At 46.1% G+C, this 12492-nt stretch overlaps 1 protein-coding gene across 1 annotated transcript; it reads right to left on the bottom strand.

Annotated features, from left to right (window-relative positions):
• Positions 1-392: 392 nt before the first annotated feature.
• Positions 393-7473, bottom strand: wfs1b (Wolfram syndrome 1b (wolframin)). Its single transcript, XM_076046739.1, has 10 exons — positions 7333-7473; positions 6310-6672; positions 5149-5222; positions 4807-4951; positions 4545-4718; positions 4375-4455; positions 4119-4279; positions 3785-4021; positions 3543-3661; positions 393-2865 (listed from the first exon to the last, which is right to left on the bottom strand). Exons 2-10 carry the CDS (start codon positions 6668-6670, stop codon positions 1308-1310), a joined length of 2910 nt encoding a protein of 969 aa, XP_075902854.1. The 5' UTR covers positions 6671-6672; positions 7333-7473; the 3' UTR covers positions 393-1307.
• Positions 7474-12492: the final 5019 nt, after the last annotated feature.

The raw sequence follows: 12492 nt of genomic DNA, 5'->3' as shown, positions 1-12492 counted from the left end.
ATATAAAACCCGTTTGAGTTGTTTTACAATTTTATTGATTCCCACATAATTCCATGTGTGTTCATACGTAGTTTTGATGCCTTCAGTGAGAAACTGCAAAGTCAATAGTTGATAATGAAAGAAAAGACATTCAATTCATGGGGCATGTCCAAACTTTTCACTGGTAGTGTATATATATATATTTACACAACACTCGAATTACAGGTGAAATGTAAATGTACATAAAGCACTTTCAGAAGATCATTTTCTTCTTGTAGCAACAAAAGCGCAACATTGGAAACGTAGAACTGAAAATAACGTGGAGCTGGAAATAAGCTTAAATTATTTGCCAAGAATGAAAAACACTTCCTTTGTGCTTCACGGTTTATAAAATTAAAAAACAAACAAACAAATTTGTGTTTTCACTGCGTTTATGGTTCACAGTCAAGCAGCAACGATGCCATAATTTAAAACACATTATCACTCAGGATCTGTAGAGACTCCATATAATTAAATCTCTGCACAGCAGAGATGGAGATGAACCAGGGAGGTGAAAAAAAGCAGGACAAATATTAAATACCAATCCCCGTAATGCTAATAACTGGACTGTAATAAATAAAATCACAAATGTACCCTTCTTCTTCTTCTGTAAAGGTAATTAAAACAGCATTTTTGCAGTGTCTGTGAAGAAATATCATGAATCAATATTATTAATGTCTTATTAGGCACTTATTTAAATATTGAATTCTTCTTACATAAAGTATAATAGAAGGCTGGACGCTGACTTGAAAAGCAAACCCCTTAGTGTTCACATCATGATTGCAACATTTTGTTCAAAACAATAAACTTTCACGTTGTACAAAGGTTGAAAACAGGCACGACCAGGTTGCACAGTTAGTTTGACTGAGACAGTGTCCAGTTAGGATATCAATGATATTTCCTACAAAACCATGTCCCACACAAACAAAATCACATGAAATCGGTGGCAGACTGCAAAAACCACCGCTGACCTCTCCTGAAGGAGTTCAGAATTCTTTCCTTGTGTTTCAGAGGCTGAATAATGACTCATTGTTTCTCCCACGTTCAGACTTCATGAAATGATCGACTTGGACAGATTTTGGCACAAAAGCTGCAAAGTATGCAAATCGCACTCTCACACTCAGGAGTTTAGCCACAGGAATTCCAAACCTGCCCTCCTACAGTACTAATTGATCGTCGGTTTTGCAATGACATTCAGCAAACTTGCGTTCTTCGAATGAAGAAAAAAAAACAAAAGAAGTCATAATATTATTATTACTGCATCTTGTGTTGTCGGGCAGCGTCGCCCTCTATGCCGCTTCCTGCTGCGGCGTCTCGGCCACCTCGGCCACTTCGGCCTCCTCGTGCTGCACCAGCTGGGCCGTGAGGACGGGGTTGAAGAAGAAGTCGAAGCTGAACTGCAGGGCTCGCTGCGTGGTCAGCCGCCAGTCCTGCTCGATCTTGTGCTGCCGGCGGTTGGGCGCCGGGGCGTCGCCGCACGACAGGCAGTGGATGGCCTTCAGCTCGAACACGGGCCACTTGGAGCCCAGGCGGCCCTCCAGGATGGTGCTGAACTCCACGAGGCTGCCCGTCTGCAGGTGCAGCAGCACCGCCTGGAACTCGTTGCTGGCCCTCAGCACGATGTCCTTGGTGGCGTCCTCGTCCTCCACCACCGTGCCGTTCCGGCTCTTCCTCTCCAGCGGCATGCCCATCGTCACCTCGAACTTGTAGCGGTCGAAGCGCTTGATGTGGCACTCGTGCTTGGCCAGCTCCTTCAGCTTGCACAGGGGGTCCCGCGGGGGCGGGGCCGGGGCGGGCAGAGGCCCTGGCTCCGCCCCCGCCGCCTCCTCGGCCTCCTGGCACAGAGGGTACGGCTCGCCGTACAGGCAGCGCATCCAGTTGCCCAGCACCACGGGCAGCAGGTTGATGACCGAGTGCGGCCCGTTCTCGATGTCGGTCACGCGCACGTACTTGAAGCGGCCGGTCCAGGTGACGCGGTGGCCCTCCAGGTGCGAGCACAGGATCTGCGTCTGCGCCATGTTGGACTCCTTCCACGCCTGCGGCCCGCACAGCTGGCTGTACTGCGGCCAGGTCAGGGTGGAGTTGTACACCTTCATGCCCTCCGACCGGTAGATGTACAACCAGCAGAAGAGCGCCACCACGCTGAGCCACACCAGGATGAGCTTGACGACGCTGCTGCGCGACAGCGAGCGCAAGACGGCGACGGGGTTGAGGCTGAAGCGGGTCCACAGGCGCAGCACGACCGGCACGAAGCACACCGTCAGCGTCACCGCCATCTTGGTCACCTCCAGCGCCACGAACCACTGCAGCAGCTGGATGAGGAGGATGGCGGCCAGGCCCAGGGAGAGCACGGGCAGGGCGAAGAGGAAGAGGAAGTAGCCCACCGAGGTGCGGATGAGGCCTATCGCGGAGGAGTTGTGGAGGAAGACGAGGGTGAGCTCGCACCAGGTGAAGCAGACCAGGTAGGGCACCAGGCACAGGTACGTCCCCTTGAAGCCCCTCAGCTGGGCCATGCGGAACAGGAGGTAGAAGAGGTGGCCGTACAGGAGGCAGGGCACGCTCAGGTTGAGCGTCAGCGCGTCCCCCAGCGGCACGGTGACGAACGTCATCCCGAAGACCCGCAGCAGGCGCAGGGAGTCGGGCAGCAGCGGCGTGAGGGAGCACGCCCCCGAGAGGACCTCCGTCAGGAGGGCCTTCCGGGCGAAGAGCTGAGCCGTGGCGTGGAGGCTGAGGAAGGCGGTGACGGTGAAGAAGACGCCCACGGCGGCAAACTCGGCGCAGGGGATCCAGGATTTGTCCGCCACGGGGAAGGAGAAAACCACGAAGGCCACGGAGAGCAGGAAGTAGCTGGAGAGACGAGGGAACAGGCTGGGTTGGGTCTCGCGAAGGAAGCTCAAACGTCCCATGTATCCCTTGTTAGGGTTGACTCATGGATGTATTATAAGAAGTGGATACCGGACTGGCAATATGGCGGCGTGCCGATTTTCCCCAGTGGCCACCTGAGGTACTGCAGCAAAGAAAATCCCATGGGCCCAAAAAGCATTTTTCCCCATAGACGGCAACAAATAAAGGCCAGAAAATCACCAGAAAATAGTTTATTCCCAGCGTGACATCACCACGTCGTACGTGCTGCTGGTGTCTCAGCTCGTTCTGATTGGCCAAATCCATCATGTGAGTTACAGAGAGGCGTGATGGGACGTGACACTACTGAAGTCAAGGAAGTCAAAAACTATTTTGGCATGTGTGCTGTGTGAGGAACTTCATTGAAATGAATGGACCGCCATCTTGGACTCTGGGGGCCTGGACTCTATACTTAACTCCTCCCCTTTCTTCAGCTTACAGGTTGAGGGTGTTACACTAAAACTTGTCCCTTTCTAGACTATAATAACATTAAACATATGACTTCTACTTACTAATAAAGTGCCTAACCAGGCAAACATCCCATCTACAAGACAGCAATAAACTAAAACGCTAAACAGCAGACTTTTACAAAGAATATATTTTTTTTATAAAGATGTACTCACAGATATGGCTCAAGGTGCGTCCATCCAAAGTTAGTCTCTGCCTGCTCCAGATCTAACTTAGGCTCAAAATGGCTCAGCAGGTCTGTCAGAGCTCGGTAATTATCCCAGGCTTTTGAATTCTGCAGGAAAAAGATCATTTACTTTACAGGCGTGTCTCCAGCCCAACAGCAAATACAAAACACACAAAGAAAGACAAAACAAAGCAAACAGGGAGAAAGAAAAATGCCTCCACGTGCACTTGCCTGAAACACCCGCAGGGTGCAGATGACCATGGAGAAGAAGGAGAGGTAGAACACCAGCAGGGGGATGACGCAGATGAAGAACTCGATGGTGAGGTTGGAGATGATGAAGAAGAAGATGAGGGCGTTGACGTGGTGCGTGGGGATGAGGGCGCTGAGCCACTGCATGCCGGCGCGCGAGGCCCAGTCGATGAGGTGCTCCTTGATCTCCAGCAGGGCGTGCAGAGGGAACTTGAGCAGCTGGAGGGAGGACGGAGACATGAGACGAGACATCTGTCATCCAGTGGGACTCAACCCAGTGGGACTCCAGCGGCCGGGCGAAGACGCCACCACCGACCTTTTGCTGGAGCGGCAGCTCGTCGGGGTTCTTCACCACTACGTCGTCGTCGTCGTCGTCGTCGTCGTCTCCGGCTGTGGCCATGACTGGCGGGGGCGCGACGCCCTGCGCGTACTTCTTGGTCATCTCCACGAAGTCGTCCAGGCCGACATGGGAGCTGGCTGCAGGGACGCACGGGACAGTGAGAAGAAACTTGAAACACACACACACACACAGCACCGGATGATTAAATGGCCTTGATTTGAGCCACGCGCACCTTCACTGGTGACCATCGTCTCCAGGATTCTCCTCTGTTTCTTGGCTGAGCTGTTCAGAGGTCCTGGAGACGCTGGTTTGCCTGTTGTGACGTGTTCAAGAAAACACAAAGTTATTGTTAAGTTGGATAGTTTGACTTTGTTGATTTTTTAGATGTGTGCCTTCAGATACCTGGCTCTGCGTGCACGTGTTCAACATTGTCCAGCATCTCGGAAACAGCCACCGACTTCTTCCTCTCTGGGTTCAACTTCCAGTACATGAGCAGAGCCGCCTTGCGGACTCCCCTCTCGAAGGTGGTCTCCATGCACAACTTCTTCACCTCCTCCACGTTCTCCAGGGTGATGCCTGCAACGCAGGAACGTTAACATTTTATGTGCTGCTCTTTGTGAACAGAAACACACCGAAGTGAGAGTTCTTGCAGGCCTTCTTGCACCTTTTCTGGAGGACAAGCACTGCTGCAGCAGCTTGACGCCGTCTCTCCGTCCCTGTTTAGCGGCCTGGATGAGCCACGTGACCGCCGTGCAGTTATTTAGCTCCTCGTCTTGTTCTTTAGCCAGAGCGAGGAAGTAACGCCCCATCTAGACACACACACACACGCAAGCACAAACACTTCAGGACTGCAATGGAAGCACTTCTGAGACTTGCTTGACTCTGCTTCTGCCCCTCGCCGCAATAAGCCCGTTTGACAGTCGCCAGCATTTAGCGGGGGCCGCTGTAGAGCCGCCATATGTTTGTTCAGGTCGACAGCGTTTGCAATCTGTTCGCTGACACTGACCTTGGTTTGCGATTTTGCATCTCCTGACTTGGCTCTCTCCTCGATGTCCTCGAAGCTGACCTCCTCCTCGGGCTCTTCAGAGGGAAAAACTAAGTTCAGCATGACAGCGAAAGATGCAGTAGATTGTTTGCTGAAAATGTGAATTATCCCTCAAATACTATTTGACTGAAACTGGCACAGACAGTTTGTCGAAGTGCACACAGGCTGATGGAAGAAGTCCTGTTCAGAGAGCAGACAGTCAAGGAAGGGAATCCAAAGTAAGAGCATGAGTCAGACCCTTCCCAGAAACAGCTTCTGCTCTGATGGAAATGTTGTTTAGATTGCTCTGTTGCCTTATGCCAACTTACTAGTCTGACACTCAAATTTCAAGGGACCTCGGTGAAGCTTATCTAAACATAGCATTTACTCAAAAATAAAAATAAAATGGATGAAAAGGAAATGTTCACGTATTGAAGGAAATTATTCAGAGTTTAATCGTGGAAACACTTTTTGGCACTCAGCATCTCCACAGCCTGTAAATGACACTGGTGTTTCATGTGCTGCTCTGCCTGGGCCTGACTCCTCTGGAAGCTGATAAGTCTGATCCACGTGATGCCTCTTGATTCTCCTGCAATTTAGATCCCACCCACAATCCGCTGCCTCTAAAATAAGTGTTTGCTTAGCACAGTCAGCAGCAGCTGCTAGCTTTGAAAATGTGCACACACATGCTCAGGGTCTTCTGTCACAGCCTTTTATCGAAAGTAACTACGTTATAACGACTTTCACAAGTCTTCTCAAAGAAATGGGAGTCTGGAGGGAAAAAGGGCTGAGGTGTTATATTTCACACTTTCCAGTTTCACCAATGATGAATATCTGGGAGCTCTGCAGAGCCAAGCAACAATTTAAAACCTGATATCCCCACCGGTCCTTATCTTGTGTGTAAACTCTACGCGGCAGGTTTAGCTTGAGATAAGGCTGAGTCATCTTTTGCTGGTGAAGACAGCAGAGTGGGATGGGCTGCTCGATTTACATGTAGTGGTAAAGTTCATGGCTGCCATGGAGACGCAGCAGCAAACAAGGTAGCTACCGGGTGACTGGTGTGCTGCTGTGATTGGTGGAAAGGAAAGTGAAAGACTGCCACGACGATTTAGTGACCACAAGTGCAAAGAGTTAAATTCTCACCGGGCTGAGGTGCGGGAGGAGGCTGTGCAGCAGCTGCGAAGTCAGACGAAGGACTTTCCGGAGCTGCGTTCAGCTGAGATCTGCCAACCTGGGAGGGGGTCCTGATGGGCTGCCGGAGAGGGGAGGCAGGCGGCGTGGACAGAGAGGAGGAGCGGGAGAAGAGAGCGGAAGGAGTCCGCGGGGAGGCAGTGGAGGGAGAAGACGACGGCATGGCCGGAGGTGTCGGCATTTTGAGTTTAGGCTTCGAGTGGTCCGAGCCGGACGCCACCCGGGAAGATGCTGGCGAGCCCTGCAGGGAGAGGTCAGGCCTCAGGGTTGGTGATGGTGAGGGCGAGGGCTTTGGTGTCAGCTGTCGGTCCATTGCTGAAATGGTACAAAAATTTGTGATGTTAACACGTTCAAGGCACGACAACTGAAAGGGGGGAAAGCATGAAAAGAAAATACATGACAGCTTTTAAGGGAATTTGTAGTCCAAGTTTACTTGACCGGCTACGAAGGCATCGTCATCATCATCATCATCATCATCATCATCATCATCATCATCATCATCATCATGTGTCATCCACAAGAACTCCCGTGTCAAAAGATAACAAAGTGTTCAAGCGTTGCCGTCCTGTCGTAACCTCCTTTCTCCATTAGCGAAAGTGTTTAGTGACCTGCCGTCTACACTGGAAACTATGTAAAGCCTGTCAGCTAAACTGGGAAGGACACATCTTTAGTGTCCCCTCTAGAATCGTGATGGATCGTGTTGCCATTCAGGGGAAACCCCCTTTGACAGCGTTATACGCATCTCATGACACAGATACAACATACAACACAGTAGTTCAAACGTAACTGAAACCAGAGACTAGAAAGCGGTTTTAAAAAAAAAAGGAGGAAAAAAAGAAGGAAAAAAAAAAGGAGAAAACATCACACAATGCTGGTGTTTATGTACACAATATGGATGACGATAAAAATAACCCATAGTTTTTCCAGCTAATGCTAACCCGCATGACCCCCACAGACATCTATTTTACGGCTCACCTTCAAGGGATTTAAAAATCCACTTCACTCGTGCATCGACGCAACTCTTAGTGTCTTTGTTTTGCGGCGTCAATATTCATTCTACACTTTTGCTTTTCTCGAAGCTAACTGACCGCTCGGTGTTACTTGGCTCTGAGTGAACAAATTCCAGACCTTCCTCACAGTGTTGTCCACATGAAGCATACGCCCACCCCCCCAGAAGTCGTGTGGCGATTGGACAAAATGAACACCGGGGTTGTGAAAGTGTGTTTCCATTGGTTAAAAAGGAGAACGTTGTCATAACTTCTCTCAGGCAAAACAAGTCAATAGTCGAACAGATGATGGCGATTGACCCATGGTTCCTATACTGTATGTAATAAACATAAATGTACAGATTACATGTATGTAATAAACATTCAAAAATAGAGCTTTATTATTAAAATAAAACGTTTCAAAGTAAACCGAGCAGCGGCTAAACATTACGTCATATTTCCCTTTTTTTTCTTTTCTTTTTTAAGAAACTTAGAACACTGTAATACATCTCTTTCACCATGGGAGGGTAGCACATCACGAAAAAACTAGTTCATTAAGAATAAGAATTACATTGTTCCTTAAGAACAGGAATTCTATTTGTCTTTCACAATCCTGCAATCTAAAAATCAGGTTTAATTGTACAGATTCTCTCCCCCCCCCCCCCCCCCCCCCCCCCCAGAACAAGCTTTTATGCTTAACTCGCGAGTACTACCCCACAGACTAAGATAGTAGGCCAAGGCCACATCATATAAACTTAGACCACACGGGGGAAAAAATAATAAAATAATAAAAACAGAGTACATAAACATATGAGATGCATCAAACATCAGGTACATTAAGGCTCTGAAAAAGAAAAAAATTACAATCCAACTCGGACTCATTTTTCTTGCCCTTTTGTGCTGATAAAACCTGCACAGTGGGCATGATCCCAACATAATGTGATTTTCTTGCGGATTTTATGTTTACTCAACAGCTCTGCATAATTACATGATTTACCTGACAAAGCACATAAAGAAAATGGATTTTGGGTAATTTAATCTGCCTGACATGAGGGGTTGAAAGCAACATTGAGCTCTTTAAATAATTCTCCTAATATGATTAACCTTTATCTCCATTTGACCGCGCAAAGATGAATTGAATTTGTTCATCGTAATGGAATAGATTCTAATGATAAAAATACGTAAAAATTCATACAAAACCAGATATTACAATCGGAAACAAAGGACCAAGGTGTAACGGAAGGAGAGCAGCCTATAAACTTGTGAAAAGAGTAAGCAACATTTCCCAAGAGAAAGACTGTCGGTGAATGTGGGAATGGAACTGTATGGATACCACATTGTGGTGAGGGGGAAAGGAAGTGAACGCTGTAATTGCAGCTGCATTGAAGCAGTTATGTAAATGGCTCTTGATTAGTAGATTAACTCAATCCAGTTGAGAGGATAAGCAGGAGCCTTGTCCAGTTTTGTTCTTGCACGTGTGCACCTTCAATCTACATTAGGCAAGTTGTATTTCAAACAGGCTTTGTGGAACATGCACTTAAGAAGCTGTCTGCAAGGGCATGATTATTTACAATGCATTTTATTTTTTCATTTCCAATGAAATGTGCATAATTATTGGTCACATTCCACATATGAGTTACAGAGTAGTTAGAAAGTTTACATTTTTTACCACGTTGTCAAAACATTTAAAACTCAGTCACACAAGGTTATCAGAGCACACTCTCTACCCATATGCATGAAGGTAGTCCACTGTCTTCCTTCACATACATAGTATCTTTTCTCACATGTAAAGGTCTTGATGGGGATGGGGCGCAGACCTATGGTTTGTCGCTATAGCAACAAGTGAACAGCTGCAATTAAAAGACTTCCCTAAACTTGGAAGATCCTCTCTGAAGGGAGCTGTGCAGTTGTGTCAATACTTTAATGAGTTTAAGATATGTAATTTTATGTAGCCATGCAAATATGTCTATTTCTATTTCTACTATTTCTATTTTACAACAATTTATTATGCATGAGCTTTAAGGTTATGCCACGGACTAATTATTTTGCAATATGGTCCATTGGTTGATGGATCTGCAAACGTGTGCATCCATTCTATTCTCACATTATTGTCACTTCTTGTACTTTCCTAATGAGGAAAACTCCCATCCTTCCTGTAGGTCATGGCCCTTCATTATGTCAACCATGGTTGTATTGATTTGTTGCTATTTTCAGGTCTGAGTGGAGGAGGAAGGGAAAGAGGAAAATTCTAAGTATTTGAACTAGAATGTCTCATGTAGAATTTAACATGCAGTCTGGACAGGAATCGTGCTATGTTGTTGTTAAATGTTCACTATACTTTAAGTTGTCATTGTCAAATATGGTAAAAAAATGTAGCTTCTACATCTCCCCTAATACATTTTTCCTAATAAGTTAACGCATAATATCTACAAAGAAAATTCTACTACTGATTGAAAGTAATAAATCTACAATGAAAACCATTGAAAGGTGGTCTAACTGTCCTTAGGTCATACTTACTCTGTGGATACAAGGAGCACCTCGTATTAGAGCTGTGGGAAGTGATTCTATTAGGTCGTCCACACACTGGACAATATAATGGAACATTTAAAAACAGCCTTTCCATTTAGGAACTCATATGTAACCAGAAGACCAGAACTGGAATAAATCTGTCCAAAAACTAAAGAAACCAAGTAAACACATTTTTTCACTAAATCATCTTGTCTCGTTCATGTTATGCATTAAAAGCTTTTGTGAAGGACCGTAGAACACCGTAGAATTCTTTTTTCCCCCTTTTTTTGTGGGTAAAAGTGGTGACTCATACCCAGAAACCTTAACTGCCTTCATATGAAAGTCTTACATCACCAAAGGCTCATCAGACTGGGGACTTAAGTTTAAGTAATGGAAAATAGGTCAGTTTGGATGGCTAGTTTTAGAACTACAAAGGTGTTTCACGTTTTCAATGCCTGTGTTTGAACCGACTGTTGTATATACAATAAAAGGTGTTTTCTTTATCTGGTCTGCCTGGAATATCAAAGGCTGTCACTTAAATAAATGTAATCTCTCTGCTGCCATGGATATGTTAAGCTTATTATGGACAGCACCCACAGACATGGCAAAAACCCAAAGTTAATTATGCTAATATAAACAGGACCTCCTGACATTCGTGAACTTAATGTTAGACGCATGAGAACCAATCAAGGTGAAAGACAAGAACTACTGTTTTCACCGCTAATGAATCAGATTCCTTTTTGCATAAAATGATGCATATATATCTCTCCTGTTCCGCCTGTAGTCAGTCCTTTCTTTGAAACACAATATTTTAGTGATCAGAACAGATAGTACTGGGAGAAAGTGCACTAAATAACTAGTCGCTGACACACAGATGACAATAAATCCAAAACAATAAAGCAACACAAACACTTTCCCTGCTTTCACAGCCAAGTGGCTTCTATAATAAGCGTTTTCATTGTTTCACTTCATCTGGGGACTTTTTTGAAATCCTTGCTGGCCTCCCAAAGAATCTGACGAGGCCAAATAAAAGCCACAGCTCTTAAACAGGAACCACTTTGTTTTTCTGCTTCATCTGAGGCCACAACTTGGAAAAAATACCCACCCCCAATTTTGGATAAGCGAGTAAACCGCACGACTTTAATGAGGCAGTGAACGGAAAGCTAACCCCGCTCCCCCTCTTGCACTTCCTGTGGCTCTCGCTGGCCCGCAGCAATGCGCTGCATATGCTGCAGCCACGGAGGGCTGCGACTGCGAGGATGTGGTGCCGCTTGTGGATGCCAGTCAGACAATCAGGCGCAGTAGAGGAGAGGCGGCGGCGCGCAGCTGCGCGTAAGTAATGCGTCCTTGCTGAATCTGGGTCACAATCACGCCACACACTCGTGTTGTCAGATCATCTCACCTAGCTGGATGATTCGGCGAGTCATGTTGTCCCGGTCACATATGGCTACACATGTGAATGAATTGGAGAGTTTTAGTTACAATTATCGAGTTGCTGCGAAGAACGTATGAAAAATCGCACAATCAATGCAAAACCAAATCTCAGAACCTCATTCATTCACTTTTCACTTTTTGTTTCATCTACTCCGTCGAACGAGTTGATGTTTATTTTCTGTTTATTTTATTTTATTTTATTATTATTATTATTATTATTATTATTATTTTTTTTTTTTACATGTATATGTTCCACAAACAACGTTTGAATTAGCCGTCATCCTACAGATTTTTTATTTATTTATTTATTTTATTTATTTTTATTTTTTATTAATTAATTAATCTCTGGCCGTGGCGTACGCCCTGACGTAAGCTTCTCCCGCACCGGCTGCGTACGCACGTATTTGATGTGCGCGGTGTCATCCGTGAACACGCAGTCAGGTGTCGCGCTTCGATCACGCTGCCGGTGTCACGCTGAATCCTGCCCTCCCTACCGAAAGTCGCATGCACCTCGCGGGAGCGTGCACCGCTGGGGCTTTGTATCCCTTTAGAGACGTTACGGACAGACATAGTTGAATACCTTATCTTTTATTTTGCTGGCAATTACTAAACATAGTTGATCACGATCATCGAGCGACAATACGCAACAATGATTTTGATGTTTGAATGTGATCTGTTATGAGCTGTCATAAAAAAGACATGCTGATTTTAGGGTTAGGGTCTGCCACTCTGCCACTATTTCCCTCCCTGTTTCTATTTCTGTTGCTTAATTTGTTTTTGTAATTCCTTTCCATCACAACCGGTCAAAGTAGATGGCCGCCCTCCAGAGTCGGGGTCTGCTCCAGGTTTTTAGCTTTTCCTGACTTGTTACATCATCCTTGCTCTGGAGAGATCAGTAGGTTTTCTCTTTGGGCAAAGCACTTTGAGATGCCTTTGGTCCTTACTGACTGTTAATGGTAGAAATAAATAATTAGGTAGGTAGGCAGGCATAAAACTTTCTGTGTCTAGTGAGTCATAAGCCCAGTTAGGGGTGCATGCTTTTCTTGGCAGACTCATAATCACTTATGAATGCAATGCATGCAGAAATACATGCAGAAATGCATGCACCCCTTGTTGTTTAGTGGAAGTATTTTATCGTGAAAAGCTGTTTGTGGCTAGTGTTTTGTGCACTTCTGAGTGGACACAGAAAGTTTGACGCCCACCGGCC

Source organism: Nelusetta ayraudi, unplaced genomic scaffold, assembly GCF_046127955.1.
Source record: "Nelusetta ayraudi isolate G7.1 ecotype Tasmania unplaced genomic scaffold, CSIRO-AGI_Nayr_v1 ptg000090l, whole genome shotgun sequence".
Taxonomy (NCBI): Eukaryota; Metazoa; Chordata; class Actinopteri; order Tetraodontiformes; family Monacanthidae; genus Nelusetta; species Nelusetta ayraudi.
This window is presented reverse-complemented; position numbering and strand designations above follow the sequence as displayed.